At 36.5% G+C, this 24,141-nt stretch overlaps 1 protein-coding gene across 2 annotated transcripts; it reads left to right on the top strand.

Moving 5' to 3' along the window:
* The first annotated feature begins 1,370 nt into the window (after positions 1-1,370).
* On the top strand, positions 1,371-23,783 carry Manea (mannosidase, endo-alpha). 2 transcript variants are annotated; one of them, XM_006537899.4, is made up of 5 exons: positions 1,371-1,864; positions 7,291-7,872; positions 11,559-11,668; positions 19,127-19,203; positions 19,981-23,783. In XM_006537899.4, exons 2-5 carry the CDS (start codon positions 7,329-7,331, stop codon positions 20,636-20,638), a joined length of 1,389 nt encoding a protein of 462 aa, XP_006537962.1. In that variant the 5' UTR covers positions 1,371-1,864; positions 7,291-7,328; the 3' UTR covers positions 20,639-23,783. The 2 variants fall into 2 exon arrangements, with proteins under 2 accessions (XP_006537962.1, NP_766453.2); NM_172865.2 differs by having other exon boundaries at positions 1,637-1,692.
* Positions 23,784-24,141: the final 358 nt, after the last annotated feature.

Below are 24,141 nucleotides of genomic sequence, written 5' to 3'. Positions count from 1 at the left end.
TACCACAACACTATTAAAGTTGTACCACAAATTTTTGTGTCAATTGTAAAAATTTAATGTCTGATGCAAGGTTACACAATTGTAATATTCTTAAATGCAACAAGAAATATCCTAAACTTTAAGGATTTTGATTATCAAGATACCACAGAAGTGAAGACAATGCACAAAGTGAAGGTATTTGTACATAAGGTACATTTATTTCTTCACATAGAAATTAATTAAAATATCCAAAATAAAATGAACTTAGATTGAAAGCAGTCATTTTTCCAGTAAGCCTAATAGCCAGAGGGATGTGAACAGGCGGATATCTTCAGGATGGAGGGGAACACATAACTTAAAGGAAATTCAATTTGATGACATTTTGGGGAAAACATTAAAAGACAGTTTTTATAATGATGAAGCAAACTAGTTGATGCAAAATAGATTGTATGTTTAGGAATTTCAAATCATAAATGTGTAGCAAACATGTTTGCATGGAAAATCAGAAAATATTTCACTTATTTAATATGCAAAGCCAGGAAGATAGGATTTTTAGGAAACTACATATTTTCAAAATCCTACTTTTAAAAGAGCAAGATATTTAAGAACACAATATACTGCTTAATGGTGATAGTGAAACAAGACTCTTTGCCTTAAGCTTTTGCAGCCATCACTAGGGTATTTTCTTTCATTATTTACATGTATATTTCAAATCTCTTTTATAATCCGGTAGTTTTTTAAAGGGAAGCCTTTACAATACTTTTCACAACATCACATCTGAAAGTTCTACCCCTTGAGTCAAGATTGCCTTGTTACCATGCAACAAAAACAAAACATAGAATCCTCTTGGTATGTGAGGCTGATGTAAGATGGAAACCCCAGATGCAGCCTCGCCTCTGCTGCAATTTTTTTTTTTTTTTTTTTTTTGCTTCTGACTTATTCTCTTTCTACTGTAATTGTACAATTACACAATTGTATTGTACAATTGTATTGATTCCTAGTATACTTGTGGAAGTTTAATATATCTGTCTGTCTACTTCTGACTTGCCAATAACTGTTTGATAAACTAAAACACGTTTTCAACTTTAAAACTTTGGAAATACCCAATGTATTATAAATCTGAGTAACATTTAAAAGGATTTTTTAAAAGTGAAAAACAAAACACATCTGGTCTCTATCAGAGAGTCTTGGCTTATCTTGAGAGGCAAAAGTGTAAAAGAACTTTCATTTCTCCTTGGAGCAATTAAGGGATACTGTCTGACTTAATGTAGTTTCCTCCACCATGACCCTGCAGTAGACTCCAGGACAAGCTAGGGGACTCGGAGCCTCTCCCCGAAAGCCCCGCCCGCTTAGGTCCGCCCAGAAGCCCCGCCTTCTCGGAGATTCAACCCCTGGAGCCACGCCCCGCGCTGTCCTTTAGGAGGCGGGACCTGGGAGGGGTAGCGGTGCGGCCGCAAGAGCTGTCAGCCCTGGTAGGATTCACGGTTCTTTCTCTTATCCGGTGGGTCCACGCGGAGGCAGGGTCCCAGACCCCGGTGAGCAATTGTGAGGCCCCGGAACTGAGACCCACAGGGACTCCGCAGCTAACCCCTGCGCGCTCGCCCGCCAGCCAATCGTGGGCCGCCTGCCTGCGACGCCCTTTGACCCCGGGCCTCTAGGAATCCAGTCGCGCTCAGCCCAGCAGCCCGGTTCCGCGCCGGTCCCCGCCGCTAGGTTAGTGTCCGCACCGCGCCTGAGCCCGTCCTTGTCTGCCTGGATGCCCGAGTTGGCCCTGAGGTGGTTCATCACCACTCGGTCCTGAGCCCCGAACCTGCGAGCGGAGGCCCCTGGCGGTCGCCCGGCCGTCTCCTAGCCCAGCTTACGACCCCGAAGGCCGCCAGGACAAGTGCGTCCTCCTCCGGGGTCTTTGTTCTGTTCTCCTTTAACTGGCCGGGCTCTGCCTTTTCCACTGTCCCTTCAGGGTGGCCGTCTCCTTTTCTGTCTGCGGAGGAACAAGTTGGCGAGGACCGGAGCTTAAAACTTTTGTTTTGTTGTTGTCAAAGACATAAACGGATAATATAGTGGGAGAAGTACTGAAAATGGCTTACAAGGAGGCTTTCGTGAGCGTTGTTGTGGGTCTGGAATGAGCTTAGAAAGACAAATGAGAGTGGTTGGTCTGATCGCATTGCAATGTGTGGGCTGCAGCTTGGAAGAAAAAAAAAATGCAGAACTACTGTAGGTTTTGGTGAAACTATTTCAGGTTAGTTACACTTACAAAGCTGCTGCTCTTATTCCTATAATAAGCAATGAGTTGAGTATGTGGTCAGAAAATAAACACAATGAGCTAGCTGCCTTCTCCTTAAGTGTGAGCTACAGCGGAAGGCGAGGGAACCATTGTTAAGTCACCTTCCACAGTGAAAAAATGTCATTGTAGTATGACTTCTCTACTTGAGGCCGCTCAGGGCAGGCTGGAGCCAGGAACCTAAGGTCCAGTACAGTGTTTTGCCTTTGTAGGGTGCTCAGCTGTTTACTAGCCCAAAATCTTGGAAAAAGTTCTCTGCTCAGTTTCATCACCTGTAACATGAAGTTCTGTTTCATAGACGGTTGTGAAGATAAAAATGGAAAATGAGATTATGCCGGACAGAACTTGTGTACAAAAGATTACCCACACTTTGACCTGAGCAAGATTCTGAAAGTTTTAGATGTGTGTTCTGAGCGTTAGCTGTATCTAACTGTAGGTACTTCCTCTAGCATAAAATTAGAAGAAAATAGCATCAACAGAATGAAATAAAACAGGAAGAATCTTTATAATTTAATTATAACTTTAAAATGGAATCTGCATTTTCCTGAGCTATATAATATGAGCAAATGCATTTAAAACAATCCACAACATTCGGCTTCAGGGTTATTTAGATCTCTTAGCTGCTTGAGGAGTATGTAGTACTATTCATTCGAAATCACTTGACTTTCACAACATAAAATTAGCATGGTTTCAGAAGAACTAGTTTTCTAACTCGGGGTAGTGCAAACTTCCCTTTGAGTGAGGACACATTGTTAGTAGTCAGTAGCCTGAGCTTCTTGCTTTAAGAAGCTACACACCTGCAGTTGACTGGAAGTTTGGTAGTTGTTTTTCTCACAAGGGACTTATGAAACCTCTTTCTTTAGTTAGAGCTAAGTAAAGTAGTTTCTTTGTCTGTCTCCTGCAAGAGCACTGCTTGTTTTATGCTTCAGGGGCAATGTGTTGTCACAAAATTTAAGATGCTCTATTGTTTAGATGGTCTTCAAAATTATTGAATCTTCATGAATTTTCTTTTACAGTGTTGTTTATACACCTCACACAAATCATAAATTTTCTTTTACAGTGTTGTTTATACACCTCACACAAATATGGTCTGCATATGTATAATAGAATATGTTACAGATATATTTGCTGAATACCTACCATTGTAAGAAAAAGGAGGGCCAAAACTTAAGTAAGCTGAATAATAATCAGAGGTATATAATATTTTTTGGGATCTAGTAGAGTATAAATACACTAGGGTGTATATATATATATATATATATACCCTATACACACACAATCACACACACACACACAATCACACACACATATATATATATATATATATATATATATATATATATATATGCTGTAGTATATATATATTCAAAAACTTGTACACAGATAAGTTGGTATAGTGTACAGTGTAAGAATTGCCAACATTAAAGAAGAGCAGGGTTGCTTCAATAGAGTTTTCTACTCAGGAGTCTTTAGGAGAGACGTGAGGAGAGAATCCAGACTTTTGCTTTGACTTGAACCTTGAATGGTATTTTAGAGAATAAGGCATATGCTGTATTTGTTTGTTTGTTTTCTGCAGGTTGGACTAAGGGTCAAACCTAGAACCCAAGGAATTGTTCATGCTACACATATGTTCTAACTACTGAATTACATGCTCAATCCCATATGCTGGATTGGTTGTATTTCATCTATCAATCAATTAATTGATAGGCAGAGCCACAATATGTATCCCTGGCTAGCCTGGAAGTTCCAGAGTGGCCTGGAAACTCAGAGATACTCTGTCTCACAGATTCTTGGATTAAAGTGTGTCATCACATACACCCTCCACCCCCTGCTAGTTCTGGATTATTTTCCTGATACCCATATTTTCCTCATGAATAATTGCTCATGGCTCATAACTACTTAGTAGTACATTGTCAGATGTGAAGTAAGCCTTCATCCTGACAGGAACCCTATGAGTGAGATAACTGGAGCAGATAAAAGAAATATAGAAATGTTAGGCTATACAAGGAAAAATAGAAATGTGGACTTCTTGTAACTATAGAGCTCAAGAAATGTTTAAATAATATTTTTTACTTATTTGAAAATTTCATGTGTATTTATATCTCAGTCTTACCTACCCACTACTCACCACTCCAACATTGTCCAGAATTTGGCCATCACATATCCCAACTTTATGTCCTCTACAATTAATGATTGATTTCTATTTACTGCTGCATGATAACTCATGGGTGTGGGGTCATCTCCTGTGGTATGAGCAACCTAAGGGTGGCCACATCCCCAAGGATATGTGACTCTCCCTCTCTGCAAGCAGTCATCAACTACTGGTAGTACTCAGCTGGATTTGGGGCCTTGAGAACACTGTTCCATGCTTATTCTTGTGTAGTTCGTCAAAGTTACTATGAGTTCATGTGTGCAGCAGCCTGGTCATGCTCAGGTCATTTCACAGCACCCCTTTCCACCTCCAGCTCTTAAGTTCCCACTGTTCTTCTTCAGCAGCGTTCCATATTCCAGTGTTGTAGGGGCATGGTGGTGGTACAGACATGCCATCTACAGCCAAGTGCTCTCAGTTGCTGATTCACAGCAACTTGAACAGTAAGGAATCTCATTAACTACTATCAACTGCAATAGGAAGCTTCTCCGACTTAGAGCAACATAAATCAATGGATAAAAAAATATTTAGACGTACACACACACACACACACACACACACACTCACACACTCACACACACCTACCTTTAGTGTTTTTTATGTTTCTTTCACATTTATTTAAAATCTTGAATACTATTTGGTGATTAATTTAAATACTTCTCTTTTTTATTTTCTATTGCCAACATTACCTTGCATCGCCCACACAGTAAGTTTATCTAAAAACAAAAATGTTCACATTAATAAAGAATCTTGGTGAGCTATCCATCCTCACACAAGTGTATCATTAGCATGTTTCTCAAATGCCAACCTCAATTGTTTTTCAGTTGCATACCCTGACCAGTCCATTTCACACCAGCCTACTGAGTTAGTATTTCTAAAGTTAATCCTATAGTTACATCTAAATCTATAGCTCTCCCTTATTTATTCATTCACCCATTCTCTCTGTGTGTTTATTCAGCATTCAATACCAATGCTTAATTACTTATAAAGTACTTAACCCCAAACACACAGTTCTTTTTTAAGAGTTATATTTTAAGTTTAGAAGAATGAGAAGAGATTACTATGTTTTTTTTTTTTCACTTAGAGATAGCAACTGTACATGCTTCAAGCATATTTCCAGTTTGTGTTTGATTAAAATAGTCAAAGTCATATCTTAAAATATTTTTTTCTGCTTCATGGCTCATCAAAAATTATCATCTTCTTTAATCAAAGGGAAGGAAGGATATGGTATTACATTTATAGTTTGGAAAATCCAGGACAGCAAGTTACAGCAGCAAACCAAAGTGGTTATGTTCTTCTATCACAACTTCCTTCACAACTGCTGTGCAATGACTAGCTCTGTCACATTTGCACAGCAGAGCATTCATTTCCTGTTGTTATGCAGTGCTGAGCTTGAAGCTCTATATAGACTTCAAGGACTATATAGAACTGATCCTTCCTGAAATAAGCAGAGGTTATGTTCAGGTCTCATATGCACTCTATACTTGCCTAATGGCATTCCTTTTTTTTTTTTTTTCTTTCATTAAAACAAATTTTCACCATTAAAAAAATGTTGCCAAAATAGTGAAAACAATTCAAGTCCTATATTCTTACTTGCAGTGTTAATCATATCTACAATGTAATTGCATTGTGTTATTATATATGTGAACAGCCGTCTCTAAGCAAGTTGGATAGATTGGTTAGGAATTTCCTGGGAACCCAAATTCATTGATGTTTAAGTTTATCTGAGAAATTGAATACAATTCACATGTTTCCTCCAGTGAATTTTTAATCATCTTTAGATGGTAATAATCACTATCAATATTGTCAAAATAGTCAGTATTCTGTGTTTAGAGATTAATGATATGAAAAAAAATCTGTACATCATTGCCACAGATATAAATGCCTTTGTCAGTAGGCATCTGTGGGTACTTGAATCATGGATATAGAACTCCAATTGACTATATACACTCTGCATAGTGGATGAATACACACACACACACACACACGTATGTGCATGTGTTAGCTTTCCTCTCTGGTGGTGTCTAGATGCTGTATGCTCTGAGTAGGTAGAGCTCAGGAGAGCAAACCAACCCACAGCACCATTAATTCATTCATGATCTGGTGTATGTATATAGTTGAATTTTGGGATGCCTTTAAGAAACATGAAATGAGGAAATTTGCAGGAAAATTGAGGTATTTGGAATGTATTAAATAATGTAACTCAATTCAAAAGTCATGCCTTCTGTCTCATATGCATATCTTTAAGGTATGCTTGTTGGTATATATGTATGTAAAGAGGTGGGAAAATGGATATACGTTATGGAACTTCAGAGAAAAATTCAGGAGTGGGAAAGGTGTTGAATAGGAGGTAAGGATAGTAGGACTCAGGAAGCATGACAGTGGAAAGGAAGCTGGGGTGTCAGGGGCTGGGGGACAAGAAAGGAGGAGACCCACCAAAACCAAATCTGCTTGAAAGGGCCATCAGCAAACCTAAGACATTTAAAATGTAAAATTTAAAACTTTTGATAAAAGTTTGAAAAAAATATTCATGATGATGAATGGAGATCTCATCTCCTACTGAGTCTGCATCTTAACCGTGTTGAATTAGGGGCTATGTTTCTGACTCATGGGTTTTTTATTATTGGCATGTACATATGATATTTCCCAGTCAGTAGTTCTTGTATATATGTGTTTGCTGTGTTTGTGTATGTATGTGTGTGTGTATGCGCGCGCATATGTGAGTGTGTCTGCGTGCATGTTTTTTTATTTGACAGTATTTAATAATGATTATAATACATTTTATTTTTTAATTGTAGTGACTGTGTTTTAGATATCATTTTAAATACCTTAGAAAATGTTGATATCAATTACTAATGATCCTTTTCTCAATGAATTACAGAAAAACATTTACTAGTTTGGAGTTTAAAGTATGTCATCATGGCAAAATTTCGAAGAAGGACCTGCATCCTTTTGTCACTTTTTATTCTATTTATTTTTTCTCTGATGATGGGCTTAAAGATGCTGTGGCCAAACGCAGCATCCTTTGGACCTCCTTTTGGACTTGACCTCCTTCCAGAACTTCATCCACTAAATGCGCATTCGGGAAACAAAGCTGACTTCCAAAGGAGTGATAGAATCAACATGGAAACAAACACCAAGGCTTTAAAAGGCGCTGGCATGACTGTGCTGCCAGCCAAAGCCTCTGAGGTGAACCTGGAAGAACTACCTCCTCTGAATTACTTTTTACATGCATTTTATTACAGTTGGTATGGAAATCCACAGTTTGATGGTAAATATATACACTGGAATCATCCGGTCCTGGAACACTGGGACCCTCGGATAGCCAAGAACTATCCACAAGGACAACATAGTCCTCCAGACGACATTGGCTCCAGTTTTTATCCTGAGTTAGGAAGTTACAGCTCTCGAGACCCTTCTGTCATAGAAACTCACATGAAACAAATGCGCTCAGCCTCAATTGGTTGGTAATTATTTTATTTTATTTATTTATGTGTATATAAATAATTCTGGTGGACAATTAAATCATTAATAAATATCATTCTTTTATTAATTACAGTAATAGGTAATACCCCTTGATTAAAATGCATGTGTGTCCTTTCCAAGTTTTTTATGTTGTGGTGTTTGTCATTTGTTTTTGTTGATTTTTGGGGGGTACCAGGGATTGAACTGATGAATTCACATGTGCTAGGGCAACCCCTCCACACCTGACCTGTAGCTTCTTTTGTGCTGTATTGTGAGGAAGGGTCTTTAGGACTGAAGCCTGGTCCTCCTGTTTTAGCCCTAGTGCTTGGAAGGCTGAAGGCTGAAGGTCGTGAGTTCAGTGCAGGGGACTTTTGTCCCCTGCCTTCAGTTTGTCATCATCTTCATTTCCTTATTTACTGCTGACCCTGACCCCACTCTAGCAACTGGATCTGATTTCTGTCCCTGGGAAGTGCTTGGGATTGTTCCTTTATGACACACAGCAGAATGAGTTAGCTATCCTGTTTGCTTGTCTTAGTTTGCATAGCACAGTATTTTGTGATTCGCCTATGTGGTAAGAATATCAGTTTTTGTCATTTTTACAGGGGATTACATTTCATCATATGATTGAGGGTGTTTGCTTCTTCAGCCGTGCATTGGACGTTCCACCGTGTTTTTGCTTTTCTGTAGCCTGTGGCTGGGCTTTGTGACTTGAGCTCCCCCTCCCCCGTTGCAAATCCTTTGTCAGTTTCATTTTTATTTAATGTAATATGGTTTTTAATGTTCCATTTTGCCTTTCCATTTGTCCTGTTTATGCTCCTCTCCTAACTTTGTATATGCCTTATCTGACATTGAATATCTGAATTATTTCTTCCTGTAGTCTCTTTGGCCTAGTATATACGGTCCTTGTTCTTACTTCTTGTTTAATATGGTGGAGCATTGCAGTGTGTACCTTTAACACAACTGGTGAAAAGTGATCAGTTATTCTCTTCTCACCAATGCCCCTCATTCAACTCTGCCCTTTGTGTGATTTCCAGGTACAGGGCTTTAGATAATCATAAAATCCTACAATGACAATATATAATCTGGTGCCTGGAAAATGGTTTAGAATCTCTAAGGGCCAGTGTCAGAAGATTTCACATAGCCAGGGCTGTTGTCTTTTTGAGTTCCACTAATAAAGCCTGAAACTTTCTTTCTTGTGTTCTTTTCATTGTGCTTGCTTATACTTTATTCATTGTTCTTTGATACATGCTGTTTGAGCTCAGGAAAGTTGTTTCTTGAGTGACATTGCTTTGTCTTGGCTGTTGAGAATGCTGATGCTGGCTCACTTAAGTACCTGCATAAAGTGCAGCAGAGACATGTGAGCATTGAGAACCAGGGCTTGATAGTGCTGCTTCCTGGAACTGCTTCACTCCCTCAGGCATTCCCAAGGAAACTGGCTTCCAGGATTACTTTTATTACTAGCTCAATCATCCTTCTGCTACGACCTCCCTTCTTAAGGAGTAGGTCTTTGCCTTCATGCCATTACTTTTTGCCTATACTTGATGTTGGTCGGCTATGACGTCAGTAGCTGTTAGAAACGTTTGCATAATTATTATAAATAGAATCTCGGTTTGAACTGTGGTAGAATGCTACTTTTAACATTCACATGCTTTGTGGCTTTTGACACATACTGTTTCCCTTGTGTGTGATTATATTCACTGGTTTTTCTGAGAGGAAAATTTCTTTCCTGAGCTATATGCTGAGAAAGTGTTTATTGTTGCTCTTGATGCTGTTGTCACAGTTGGGCTACTGGGCTGCTTAAATGTTGATCACTTCTCTCCCAGCATTTCTTTTCACCAACATCCTTATCCAGGTGCAGCTCATTTATTCAATAGCCATTGTTTCCCTGTATCCCTAACCACCATCAGTTCTTTATTCTGTGCTACATCCTTTTGCTGTTGTTTGGATGGAGGACAAAGACAGCCTTTTCCACATCAGCTCTAATGAAATGTTGTCTTGGTCCTCTATTTAGAATTCGTCTGTACATAGTTTCACTATGACAAAATTTAAGTGTTAAATTCTGGCTCTCAGGCAATTTCTTTCTCTTTATCGGCTAAGTATTCCACCTGTGCATTTAATGTATATTAGTCAAATGTATTCCCCATCCCCTCCCTCCTAGTTCCTTCCCTATCCTCCGAACCACCACCACTTTTTGTTTTCAACCTTATGTACTCTGTTTCTAAACTAAGTCATTGTGTCCAATTAGGGCCGCTCATATATGCTTTCTAGGACTATCTACTGGAACATGGGTAACCTCTTTGGGACCACATCCCTCTAGAAAACTTATACTCCTCCAACAGCCTTAACATTGCCTCAGCTAATGGTTCTGGATTTTAGCTGACTTGATTTTAAGACATTTCTTATCTTGATTTCTTAATTTGCATAAACTTTCCTTTATACAACATTATTATTTCTTCCCCTAACTTAAAATATGTGTTAGTTCATTGAGATATCCATGCTGTCTCTCTACTATACCATTTTTTATATTTGAAGCTTTGAAGTATTTATCTTATTTTCTCTATAGTTAGCGATTTCTCTGTAGACTGGTGTTTCTCATACCTATATTGTAATTTCTTAGCATAGAAATAATTAGATACTATAGGAAAACACTCCAATCATGTTGCTTTTATAAAATCTTATAAATGATATTTATGTATAAAAACAGCATAGGGATGGTTATAGAAGTATTATTCATAATTGCCAAAAATTAAAAAGCTACTAGTGTGTCCTGTAATAGGAAAGTGGATAAACATCCACACAGTGGCTATGCAGCAGTAAAAAATCTATGAGTTACTGAGTCATAAAAAACAAGGATGACCTAAAATACAAGCAGTTACACGAATGAGTCCAGTTAGAGAGAGCTCTGTACCTTGAGATTCAAGCTATATGACATCCCGGCAAAGAGAGAATTATAGAGAGTGAAGAATCAGTTATTGCTGGGGGGTAAATGGAAGGGGGAAGGGGTGAATAGGCAGAAGGACTAATGTTTATAGGAAACGAATCTGTCTGATACTATAGTGGTTAGCTCATAACCTTATGCTTTTCTTTTTCTTTCTTGTGTGTGTGTGTGTGTGTGTGTGTGTGTGTGTGTGTGTGTGTGTGTGTGTTTCAAGACAGGGTTTCTCTGTATAGCCCTGGCTGTCCTGGACCTCACTTTGTAGACCAGGCTGGCCTCAAACTCAGAAATCCGCCTGCCTCTGCCTCCCAAGTGCTGGGATTAAAGACATGTGCCACCATGCCCAGCAACCTTATGCTTTTCTTAAAATCCACCAAATTTCACAGCACTAATAAAAGCTGCAGTCAATAGTAATAATAATATGATGATACTGTTCATCAAATATAGTAAATACTGCATATGAATGAAAGGTGTGAATGTGGAGAACTGGGGAAGATGGTTGGAACTGTAGGAGATAATATATAGGGACTACATGCTTTCTTGCTGAGAGCCTTCATTATTCTAAAATGTGTACTACATTAATATCAGAAGATACCAATTGCTTAAAATAGTTCATAAATATTAGATACCATAACCAAATAAGTGCATCATTTTTTTTAATGTGCTTAGTCATGTCGCCAGCTCTCTCCACCGGCATCACTGTTGATAACGCCCTGCTGCTCTTGTTCCTTCTTATGCTTCTCGATTAGGAGTTCTGGCCCTGTCTTGGTACCCACCTGATTCAAGGGATGACAATGGCGAAGCTACTGATCACTTGGTGCCAACCATTTTGGATAAAGCTCATAAATATAATCTGAAGGTATATAATTTACTTTAAAAGTATATGTGTCATTGCTAATCCTCTTATCCTCATGATAGTAATAATATTTTATGTACTCATTTTAATTAAAATTTGATATATGTAGAAATATTTTAAAACAATACTGCATCTTAAAGGTTTGTTTTGATAATTTAAATTTCAGAACCTATATAAGATACTCCTTACTATTTTACTGACCATGTTTTATACTCATTTATTAGATTTTGTTGTATTTTTAAACAGGAACTCCCAATGTAGCTCTTGCTTGGAACCTATAGACCAGGTTGACTTGGAACTCAGAGTCATCCTGCCTTCTCCCTCTCAGTGCTGTGATTAAAGACATGTACTAATTTGTCTACCCCGTACTATGTGGTTTAATAAGAAAAGGAGGGTTTCTTTGTGAACAGAGTATAGAAATTAGTGAAATTAATGTCTGAGTATCCCCTAAATTCCAAAAACTACTATGCTTAACAGTATAACCTTACATCTTTATAAATTGGTTAGAAAATTTCTGACAATTCTTTGAATTTTAAATTTTATATAGTTCATTCTGTTAATGTTCATCCTATTGTCTATCAGATCCATCCCCTTGTCCCACCCACTCAGTCCCCCCAACACACACACGCCCTGTTTAATTATCCTGGCAAGTCCACTTCTTGGTGTTCTTGGATGTTTGGCCTTCAACTGGAGTTTGATTGGCCTAGTTAGGTGCATACTCTTAATGAAAACTGATGGCACCTCTCCCAGAAGCTAACAGTTTATGTGTAGGACTTGATGTCCAGCTCCCCTCTCCATGCCTCAATTGTATTCAGTTTGAGCTTGCACAGATCTCATTGATGCTGACATAACTGCTATGCATTCGTATTTGTACCTACCCTGTTTTAGCCAGAAAGTACTGTTTCCTTTAGTCATCTGTGCTTCTGATTCTTAGACTTTTTCTATCTCTTCTTCTGCATTGATTCTTTCTTCTAGTAGAGAGATGTGTGATGTTGATGTCCCATGGAAGGCTAAGCATTTTACAGCTTCTTATTCTCTGGATCTTGACCAGTTCACATATACTGCAGAAACAATAGTCTCTGAGGGTTACAGATGAACTAATCTATGGGTATAATGATAAGTCATTAGGAATTTGGCTTAATATTATATCTACTTAGCAAAATAATAGTAGTAAGTTCTCCTTCAGAGACTATGGTTTATTTTGCCATAAATTCTTGGCCCTATAAAGGCTCTAGTATGGGTTTCATCTAAAAGAGTGGGCCTTAAATCAGAAGGTAGTTGGTTCTCTCAATCTTTTTTTTTTTTTTTTTTTTTGGATCATTCTTTTGAATTCCTTGTCTGGTATTTTATTCTGGTTTCTCATTTTGAAAATCTAACACTGTGGAACTGAATATTTGAGAGGAGTCATGTTGCCTTAACTTTTCCTGGTCCTTGTTTCTTTGTCAGTATTTGTATATCTGGTTTTAGGCCATTGTGAGTGTTTATTATATCTCCTTTTTTGTTTGCATTGAAATTTGAAATTCCTTTGGAAAGTCTTGGACTAGCTTTTAGCAGGGTTAAGGTGCCTTTCCCCTAATAGCTCCCGTATTGGGCATGCAATACAGCTCATGTGCGCAGGGAGCATCAGTTATAATATCCAGCACAGCTTCAATAACAGAACATTGCAGGAAAAACTTCACTGATGGGTAGACCTACTAGGAAAACTCATTAAGTTTAAGGACCATAGAGAATAAAGGCACAAGGATAGTGTTTGCTAGGATATTACTTACTAAGGGGAGGAATGGAAAGATAATAAGTTGAGTATGAACAAGAATTCATGTAAAATAGTAAGTAGCAGGGAGGAAGTAGGAAATTTGTTAGGGAAAACAGACCCTAAAGATTACTGACATTAGAAAATTGCAATTCAAATTAGAGGAAGTGGTAGGGAAAGAGAAGAAAATAAAATGAAGTGTAAATGAGAGAGAAAGTATGTGGGTTGTAGGTTAGAGAAATATATGAGGAGACAATAGAAATAGGCGTTAAATCAAATAAATAAGAGCAAATATCTATATAAGGGTGAAAGTTTTTTAAAAATTAAATAAAAAAAAACCTCTAATTAAAATTTCTTCCTTGATTAGAAAACATCAAGGAAAGCCCTCTTCTGCCCAAGAAGTCTTGTGCATTTGAATTTGCTGGTAGGAGAGCTGTTTACCTTTGTGTGCAGTTCAAACCTGATTACGCAGGGGTTACCCAATGAAACCCTGAATAATGGCTGTACCAGCCCATTCCTGTCTCTCTTTGCAAATAAAACTTTTAGTCCTACTGAGGGTCAGCCTGCCTGTGCCAGTGCTCTTAATCTGACATTCCTTGTTTCAGAGTTTTAGTTCAAAGGAACTCCCATGAGGGGTTCTGGGATTCTCTGGGTCTCCTCTCTTGGGGTTGGATTTTGGAGACATGAGTATGTAGTTTTCTATACTTCCCAGCAACGTATTTGCTTGCAGTTTCCCCTTGTACCAACAAAATATGTGGTATTTTAGGTTAGAGGCAGTGGGTAACTTCCCAGTATCTGCTTCACAGTTTGTTGGTCTACCTTTTTTGTTTCTCCTTTCTTTCTTTTTATTTTTCTAGAAGTTTACTTTTCTGTCATTTATAGATCCAAACTAGGGTCAAGGAAGGATTTTTTATTTTTACCTTTTTATCATTTAAACTCCAGCATAGATTTCTGTAGCCCTAAAGAAAGCCTTGAGATAGTATCTCTCAATGAACTGTCATTTGGCGCCTGCAGATAGTCAAGTCATCAAGTTCTGGAACTACAACTGAGGTTGAATAAGTCGTTGATTTATTTCATGCAGAGTAAATCCAGGGCCCCTGATCTGTCCAGTCTGTGCCCCAATTCTGTGGGGAGAGGTAATAAAATTGGACATTTTAGCTTTAATGAAGTTTTTAAAGGTAAAGTTGTTAAAATCTGATGATACATGAAAATAGACCCCTTTTATTTCTACTAAAAGCTCTTATATAGAAGAAGAATGTAATGAAGACCTCAGTAAACATCAACTACATACTTGATCTCTCCATTTATCAGATTTGATATTTAATAATCAGTAAAAGATTATATTTGATAAAATTTTTTTGCTGATATTCAGATTTTTTAGTGCTTAATACTAATTGCTCACCTCAGTAGCTTTTCAACTTACCAAACGTACTTTGAAAATAGTTTGTTGATTATCCTATATTAATTGTTTCTGATTTTGGGGGTTGGATTGATTTTAAAGTTCTCTATTTGGAAGGTTAAAAAAAGTTGTCCTTCTCTTTTGTTAATGCTTGATTAGAAAAAGAGTTTCTAGGCATGGCTTTGCCTTATGTTTAAGCTATTAATTTTAATTATATAATATGCTAATAGCATTACTTACTAAATGCTTTGTAATGGTAATTTTGATTATTTAAACTAAAAGTCATTTTAGTTGAGTGTTTTTAATTATAAATAAGCAAAGCTAATAAAAATGTTTGAAGAATTAGTGACTTGTTTTGCATTACTGTTGATGCAAATATAATCTAAGTGGTGGCTATTTTTTTCCACAGATGAAATTTTTAATATATAAATTTGTATTATTTACTAGAACATACATTTGTAACACTTGGAACTGTCATTCCATTAGGGTAGATATGTCACAGTTATAAAGTCAAAACTGAATCATTTCTGCTCACTGTGTCTTCTCTGTGTAACATCCTAAGATTAAAAAAAAAAAACAAAAAAACAAAAAAACTGTGAAACACCTGCTTTTAGCAGACATGGTGGAGCCAATTGGAAGACTCTACCACTTCTCGAATTGGGAGTTTCTTGTCCAGTTGATGTTAGGTTTTCTGCTGGCCTTTTTTGGCTCATGAATCATGAGAAAAATAGAAATGTTGCGTGCTTTCATGCTTCTATTTTGTTTATTTGCTATTTTAATATGAGAAGACACCTACCCTTCTCTTGTGACCCTAGTGACAAAAACCATGAAACTTACTTAAACTTCATTCACAGCCTAGAGCAATGTCATCACACTAATACAGACTTTATTTGCATTGAATAAATAAAATGTACAGTTAAAAATTGTGGGGACATTTGTTATAAAGCATCATCACATCAGATCTCAAAGAAACCAAAGATCCTATCACAATAAATTCAGCTGGAGGGATCAATTTGTTTTCCTAGGAGTATAAGGAAAATAAAAACTTCAGTTGTTGATTTTCTTATATTGCAATAAATTTAACATTTTATTTTAAAGTAACAGGTTTTTGTAACGTTTATATAAACCATATGTTTTATACTAATGGTTTATAAGCAGTCATGTTTCTTGAATGAGTAGTATAAATTCATAGTGAGAAATTAGCAAATTTTATCTAAATGAGATCTAAGCAGTGGTATAGAGTTTAATTTAGCTGTTATTTCATTTTGCATTGAAATCATTAATATATGCTTGCATATATTCATACAGTAGCTATTATGTACCAGATTCTGGTTTTGGTTTGGATTGGTTTGGTTTTTGTTTTTGGGGGTTTTTTTTGTTTTTGTTTTTGTTTTTTTTTTTTTTTTTTTTTGTTTTTTTTTTTTTTTTGGTATATGAACAGTACTCATCCATCCACACTTACAGTCTTAGGTGTAAGATAGAGGCAAAGACACAACCATATCTACATAAAACACAAATGAAATAGATTTTGCATCTTATGTTAAGAGAATTTGCAGTCTTCTAAGAGACAAAACAAAACACAAGTAAGTTGTAGAAAGAGAAAATTACAAAATATTTGATACTGCCAGTTGTAGGAGGACTTAGCATCACTCATGACATAATGGGTGCTACCAGGTGAAGGCAGTGGGTGGCAGAATTAAGGAAGAAGTATACAGTAGGATGTTCACATGGGAAAGTACTTTAGCTACAGGGTTCTAAAGAGTTTGGTAAAGACAAAATCAGTAGTGTGGAATCAAGTTCTTACATGTTTCACATTCTCTAAAAGTAATGCAAACATTGAGTTTTATATGTGAAATTCTGTTATTTTAGATTTTATTTTAATGTTAGTATAATATATTTTTCTGAAAGGAGGAGAAAAACTGTGACCAAATCCTGTCATTAATTCAAGATATATAATTAATAGTTGAGAAGTTATAAGTGTATAACAATTTACTGAAGTGCCTTGATCTGCATTTAATGGAAGAAGGTGATCTTTTATGGTCTGCAGCTCCAGAAGCAAATTGCAAGGATGACTTGGCCTGAGTTTGTTACTGACAGACCCGTCCATAAGTGTGCTCTCCTAAGGACAGAATGATTGATTTGCTAAATACCTTTACTTGAAAATTAATTAATGAAAACTACATTTGCTTTAATTACACAATTTTTAAAAAGGAAGATTTAAGCTACAGTAACGTGGCTTTTCACCATCAGGCATTGTGACACTTATAATGTAAAACTCAAACAATAATTTCATTTCATTGGCAATAAAATGTACTCTCTCTGGATAAATCATTGAATTTCAGAATAATTTTTATGATTATCATTTAAAGTACTTTATTCCTTATACCGTATATATCTTACTAGCTAGAGATAATATAACAACATTGTTTATTAGTTAACATAATTTCATAAAGTTGATTTTTTTTTAATTAGGTATTTTCCTCGTTTACATTTTCAATGCTATCCCAAAGGTCCCCCATACCCACCCCCACAATCCCCTACCCACCCACTCCCCCTTTTTGGCCCTGGCGTTCCCCTGTACTGGGGCATATAAAGTTTGCAAGTCCAATGGGCCTCTCTTTGCAGTGATGGCCGACTAGGCCATCTTTTGATACATATGCAGCTAAAGACAAGAGCTCCCGGGTATTGGTTAGTTCATATTGTTGTTCCACCTATAGGGTTGCAGTTCCCTTTAGCTCCTTGGGTAATTTCTCTAGCTCCTCCATTAGGGGCCGTGTGACCCATCCAATAGCTGACTGTGATCATCCACTTCTGTGTTTGCTAGGCTCCGGCATAGTAAATTCAAGAAGAACGAAGACCAAAGTGTGGACACTTTACCCTTTCTTAGAAATGGGAACAAAAAATCCATAGAAGGAGTTACAGAGACAAAATTTGGAGCTGTGACGAAAGGATGGACCATCTAGTGATTGCCATATGCAGGGATCCATCCCATAATCAGCTTCCAAATGCTGACACCATTGCATACACTAGCAAGATTTCGCTGAAAGGACCCAGATATAGTTCTCTCTTGTGAGACATAAAGTTGATTTTTTACAGCTGAAATTTTTAGGCAGAAATTTTAAGTATCTGGTTGTGATATTTGAAAGAAAGCTTTTGTTACTGCTTTCTACTATTACAATAGTGACTTATGGACCTTAGCAGTATTAAAATGAAAATTTCTGTGCTCTGTGAAGCTTTCAGATGTAATTGTCTAAGTGTTTTTTTTTTTTATATAAACTATCCTTTGAATAATAAAAGAATAAATGCATATTCACAGGATGCCTTTTTAAGGATATTAAACTATGATTTAATCGAATGCTCTATTGTTTCTCTTTGGTATAAATGTAATGGTCAAATAAAAAAGAAAACAATTCATGTTATTATAGGGGAGGAGGTACAGGATGTGAAACAGTTAGAGGGCAGACCGAGATGGGGGAAAAGACTAAACTGTAAAAAAAAAGATTAAAGAATTAAAAAAATAAAACATAAATAAATAAATAAATAAACAAACAGTATAGTATAGTATAGTATAGTATAGTCTTTTACAATCTACTTCAGAAAGAATGCCATCCTATAAAAGCTTTCAGTCAACTACCTCACATTGTAGCTAACAAACTCAGGGCGATTGGCAACTTGCTCCTCCTAAGCCAACTTACAATTTTATTACGAAACAGGAAGAGCAACAATATCAACCAACCAGACCTCCCAGAGCTCCCAGGGACTAAGCCACCAACCAAATGTACACATGGAGCGACCCATGGCTCCAGCTGCATATGTAGCAGAGGATGGCCTTATCTGGCATCAGTGGGAGGGGAGCCCCTTGGTCCTGTGGAGGCTGGATGAACCAGTGTAGGGGAATGCTAGGGTGCTGCGGGAGGAGAGGGTGGAATGTGGGGGAGCACCCTCATAGAAGCAGGGGAATGGAGGAGAGGGTAGAAGGTTTAAATGGGAAGGCGGATAACACTTAAAATGTAAATAAATAAATAATGAATAAAATAAAAAATGCATTCCTAATAAAAAAGAAGGAAAAGAAAATGGATTCAATGAGTACCCAGTGCAGTAATGAGGGCTAAGTGAGCCCATGTGTATGACATGCTTGACTTACATATAGTCATGGAAACTTTCAGTAGGTTTTATCTAGTAAGATAGAGTTAGTATCCACTGGCTTCAGTAAATATTCACCTTAATGTTGTTGACTTGATAACTTATTACTTATGTAAAATGTACTACCATAGATAATGCTTTTAAAATTGATATTGTTTTTCTTTTTTAGGTCACTTTTCACATAGAGCCATATAGCAATCGAGATGATCAAAACATGCATCAAAATATCAAGTATATTATAGACAAGTGAGTTTCTTCAACGTTCATAGTTATACTGTGTGAGCTGGTGGTAATCACTGTTCTGAGTACATTTAAATGATAACTGAGAATTGGTTTATGAGCTGTCATTTCTGATAATTTTACCACAAGTAAACTGAAGATAATTCACAAGGTTCTTATAGTTCACTTTTTGATGAATGAAGGGTGGTACATTCACTATTTTGTATGCTTTTCAGGCTATTTATGATTTCCATTTATACTCATTTTAGGTTTCTATTTTTAAAATCTTATGAATATATATTTTGTCTTTTAAAAGAAGGTTCTGATGAGATGTGAAGTGAGTTGATACAGCAGTATTTGCATATATGTTTCCATTTGCATATGCAGTGGCTAAAGAATTTTGTAATTAGTTTCATTCTGGTAAAGTATTTTTCTGATAAGATTCTCTAAGGTATGTTATCGTCTTATAAAGAATCATCTCAACAACAAATGGACACCTGTCACAGATAAGATAAACCAGTTTCTTTGTTCCTGCAGATCATAGTAGTTTCTCTATGGATTTAGTCACCATTTGCTTTCTTTGAGATAATTGAGATAATTAACTTCCTGTCTGGTAATATAGCGAGGGTCTCATAATGTATAAAATTAAAAATATGTTTGCATTATTATACTTATAAAACTGACTCCCTGAAGATTGATAACCATATGCTTAAACCTCATAGATCAGTTTCATTTTGGTGAATAGTTTTATTGTGGCATATTCTATGAATGTTCATCTTACTTTTTAATGTATCTTTATTGTAGATATGGAAACCATCCAGCCTTTTATAGATACAAGACCAGGACTGGGCATTCTCTGCCCATGTTTTATGTCTATGATTCTTACATCACAAAGCCTACAATATGGGCCAATCTGTTAACACCCTCCGGATCTCAGAGTGTTCGCAGTTCTCCTTATGATGGATTGTTTATTGCACTTCTAGTAGAAGAAAAGCATAAAAATGATATTCTTCAGAGTGGTTTTGATGGTATTTACACATATTTTGCCACAAATGGCTTTACATATGGCTCATCTCATCAGAATTGGAATAACCTGAAATCCTTTTGTGAAAAGAACAACTTGATGTTTATCCCAAGTGTAGGCCCAGGATACATAGATACAAGCATCCGACCATGGAACACTCAGAACACCCGGAACAGAGTCAATGGGAAGTATTATGAAGTTGGTCTAAGTGCTGCACTCCAGACCCACCCCAGTTTAATTTCCATCACCTCTTTCAATGAGTGGCATGAAGGAACTCAAATTGAAAAGGCTGTCCCCAAAAGAACTGCTAACACGATATACCTGGATTACCGGCCTCATAAGCCAAGTCTTTATCTAGAACTAACTCGAAAGTGGTCTGAAAAATTCAGTAAGGAAAGAATGACGTATGCATTGGATCAACAGCAGCCTGCTTCATAATGTATCCCTTACAGTTTATCACGTCTACTAGCTTAAGTCAACATGCTGTGTTTTTGTTATGGAAAGAAAACTCAAAATCAATCTGTGTTTGCAATTATAACCTTTATCAGTTATTTCATTTTTACTTTTTAAAAGATTCGTTTTCCTACAATGGATAATACCATACAGAGAAAACATCTGACAAGAAAGATTGTGTCTGTAACATTCCTGATGATGTGGTATTCTGAATTTCTAGCTACATTGAAATCTTAATGGGATAGCCTTTTAGTTTTTTGTTTCACAGTAGAAAAAAAAATGATTATATTATCATCACAAAAAGTAGCTAACGTCCAAGTAAGTCATACTTATATACTGGGTCCAAAGACATAGAAGTATGTACATGCTAAGTACATCTGGCAACAAAAGTTCAGGCTAACGAACAGTAACCAGATGTGCTTCATTTCTGGTCTCTTCAGTGAAGTTTGTTAATAATATTCAGATTCCGGCTGGCTTCCCCTGGTGATCAAACTCACTTCTCAAGTTTCTTGTGAACACAAACTTGTTTAAGTAACAAGCTATTTTATTACATTTCTCTATTTCTGTTAGCCATGGTCTGTTCTCGAATGGCTTTGTGCAGAGCATCCATCAGTGTCATCATTTGAAGACTTGGGTGCCTGTGGCTCTAAGTGCTTTTCTATGTTTAATGCCCTGCCTGGTGTGTCCTGCTGAATTAAAGACTAGAAACAATATATAGTTTATTAAGTGTTAATGACTGGTACACGCCTTTAATCCCAGCACTTGGGAGGCAGAGGCAGGTGGGTTTCTGAGTACGAGGCCAACTTAGTCTACAAAGTGAGTTCCAGGACAGCCAGAGCTATACAGAGAAACTCTGTCTCGAAAACCCAGAAAAATACATACATATATACATACATACATACATACATACATACATACATACATACATGTTAATGACTGCTCTTATCTATGAGGAAAACCATTGTTTCTCAGTGGTTAAAATAAATGTTCACCAGAAACTACTGAACTGACTGAAAAAGGATAACATTAATCCTCAAGAGTGTTTTCCTTTTAATATTTTCATTTAATTTTACTGTAAGACAGAAAAAAATTGCTTATCACTTCAAAACTAGAGATAAATAGTTTTAAAGTAACATATTTTTCAGTTATGTCCTCATATTTGGATGTCTTACACTTTTGGTTTAAAAAGAAACTGTTAGTGATATAGTTACAAATTGAAAAGTTCTATGCTAAAAATAAATTTTTGTAAAAGTGAAAATAGGAGAAATTGACTGAATTCAATATTTATAATTAAAATAGAAAAACCACCTAGTCTATATAATTTTACACAACTGTTATTTCTTAGTACTACAGAGAGGACCAGTTGAGTAACACTAACAAATATTGCATGCCAGCCTTCATAGCATAAAGACATTTAGAAACCAGTAAGTTCTGGGATGTATTTTAAAATACACAGCAGAGAGGAAGCAGTTTTAGGGTAAGAGTGACTGCTCTGTGGGGAAAGTTCTTGCTGTGCAAGCCTGAAGACCTGAGTCTGAACACCTAGAACTCAAACAGATACGAGCTCACGAGCATGCATGTTCTAGTCCACGGCTTCTCCAGTGAGCGAGAGAAAGTGGACACAGTACAGAGCCCAGAAGTGCATGAGCCAGTTAGCCTGCCGTACACAACAGCACTAAGACATATGTCTCAAACATGGTGGGCAGCAGAGGTCGGCAGGCAAGGTTGCTCTGACATTCAGACCCATGTCATGTCATAGTCAGTCTCCCTCTTACTCTGGAATGTTTGAACATACTTACACACAGAGCTTTTTTAAAACGCATGTTTAAAATAATTCTTTTAGCATAAAATCTTTTTCAAGAGATATACTAACCTTATTAAATTAAAATTTTCTATTTATCAGAATATTATTGGGCCATTAAAAATTATGAAAATAATAGTCTGATTTTTCCAGATAAATTGTAAGAATAATTTAATATAGTAGTATTTTAATATTACACATCTCCATTGGGATAAGGAGAAATATAACCTATAGATCTTTTTTTTTTGCTTTGCTACTAGATTAAAGCTGAATTTTAATACATAGACTTTTACAGCATATGCTGTTTTCTTCATACCTTATGTTACATTTTCTATTTGAGTCCACCATGACAAAAAGTGAATGTTATGAAACAATTCTGAGACAGAATAAGTCTACGCAAATAAGGTCTAGCAACTGTCCATAAGAGTTCAACTTTCTCAGTGGACAGCTCACTCTAGCTCTTGCTGTTCCCAGTACATCTACCCGATCAATAGTCAGTCAGAACTTAAAATTAGACAGACGTTATCTTTATTTTTTTAAAGAATTGCTGTCTAAGGAATGACTGAAATATCTTTTCATAAGACTTATTAGTTGATAATTATATAAAGGACCATAGCCACCCCTCTGGTTTCCACAACCAAATATTCAGCCAACTAAGGCTCAAAATACTTGGGAACAAAACTCCACTTGTATATATCAAGCATGTTTAGTGTGTCTCCATCCCTTAAGCCATACAGTATAACCACCACTTAGATTTTTCTAGGTATTACAAATAAGTTGAGAGGGTTTAAAGTGTACCTGAAGATCATTGTGGAATTATATTCAAATCCTGTTCCACGTTTTAAAACGACCTAAGCATATTCAGCCATTTTTACCTTTGGGTCCTGAAGCCAGTTCTACACAGATATCAAGGGATGGCTATATTCACAATATTGCTAGTGATTGTTAGAGGAGCCTCTTTTTCCAGGTGTCTCTGCTGTCTGACTGGAAACACAGCTGGAATTGCAATGATCACAAGTCAATCTAATCAAATGATCCTGTTCTTATTTTTATAAATCTGAATATTAGGATTCAGTAAACTTAAAGAGGTACAGTATGAATTAAATCAGTTTTTTAATAAGCCTTTTGTTTTGTGGATTAACCCATCTAATTGTTTAGAGAACTAGATCCTTATTTCTTCTTTCAAGATGTAATTGTAAAAGACTGCCCTTATTAGTGTTTGAATTGTATATTAACTTGCTTATTTATGTGTGTAAAGTGGAAAATGTTTTATTTTATTATATGGTGTTAATTTTGTCTAATAAAAGCATAAATGAATACTGTTCATAACTGGAAATCTATTCATTGTTATGATAAGTTTTCTTAATAGTAATAGAAGAAAGGTAGTAGTCAGCATGAGGTGGAGTATGATAAGGTAACATCTTTAACTTGGCTTCATATTCACATAAATGCCAATATAACTATACATTACTTCTGGTGGAAATTAATCTAAAATAGTGAAGTAACAAGCCTCAAGAGAATAGCTGCACTCATAGCCAGGGGCTTTCTAAACTGGTGACATTTACTCGGTTTAAGAATAATGACTTCCCAGCTCAATAACACCTGCAGAAACAGTCAAAATAACGTAGCTGGAGCAAACCAACTTGCTTTATTAATTTCTCTGCAGATAATTCATTTCTGCCTCATA

Source organism: Mus musculus, chromosome 4 (genome assembly GCF_000001635.26).
Source record: "Mus musculus strain C57BL/6J chromosome 4, GRCm38.p6 C57BL/6J".
Classification (NCBI taxonomy): Eukaryota; Metazoa; Chordata; class Mammalia; order Rodentia; family Muridae; genus Mus; species Mus musculus.
The sequence above is the reverse complement of the archived record's forward strand: the minus strand, read 5'-3'. Positions and strand labels throughout refer to the sequence as shown.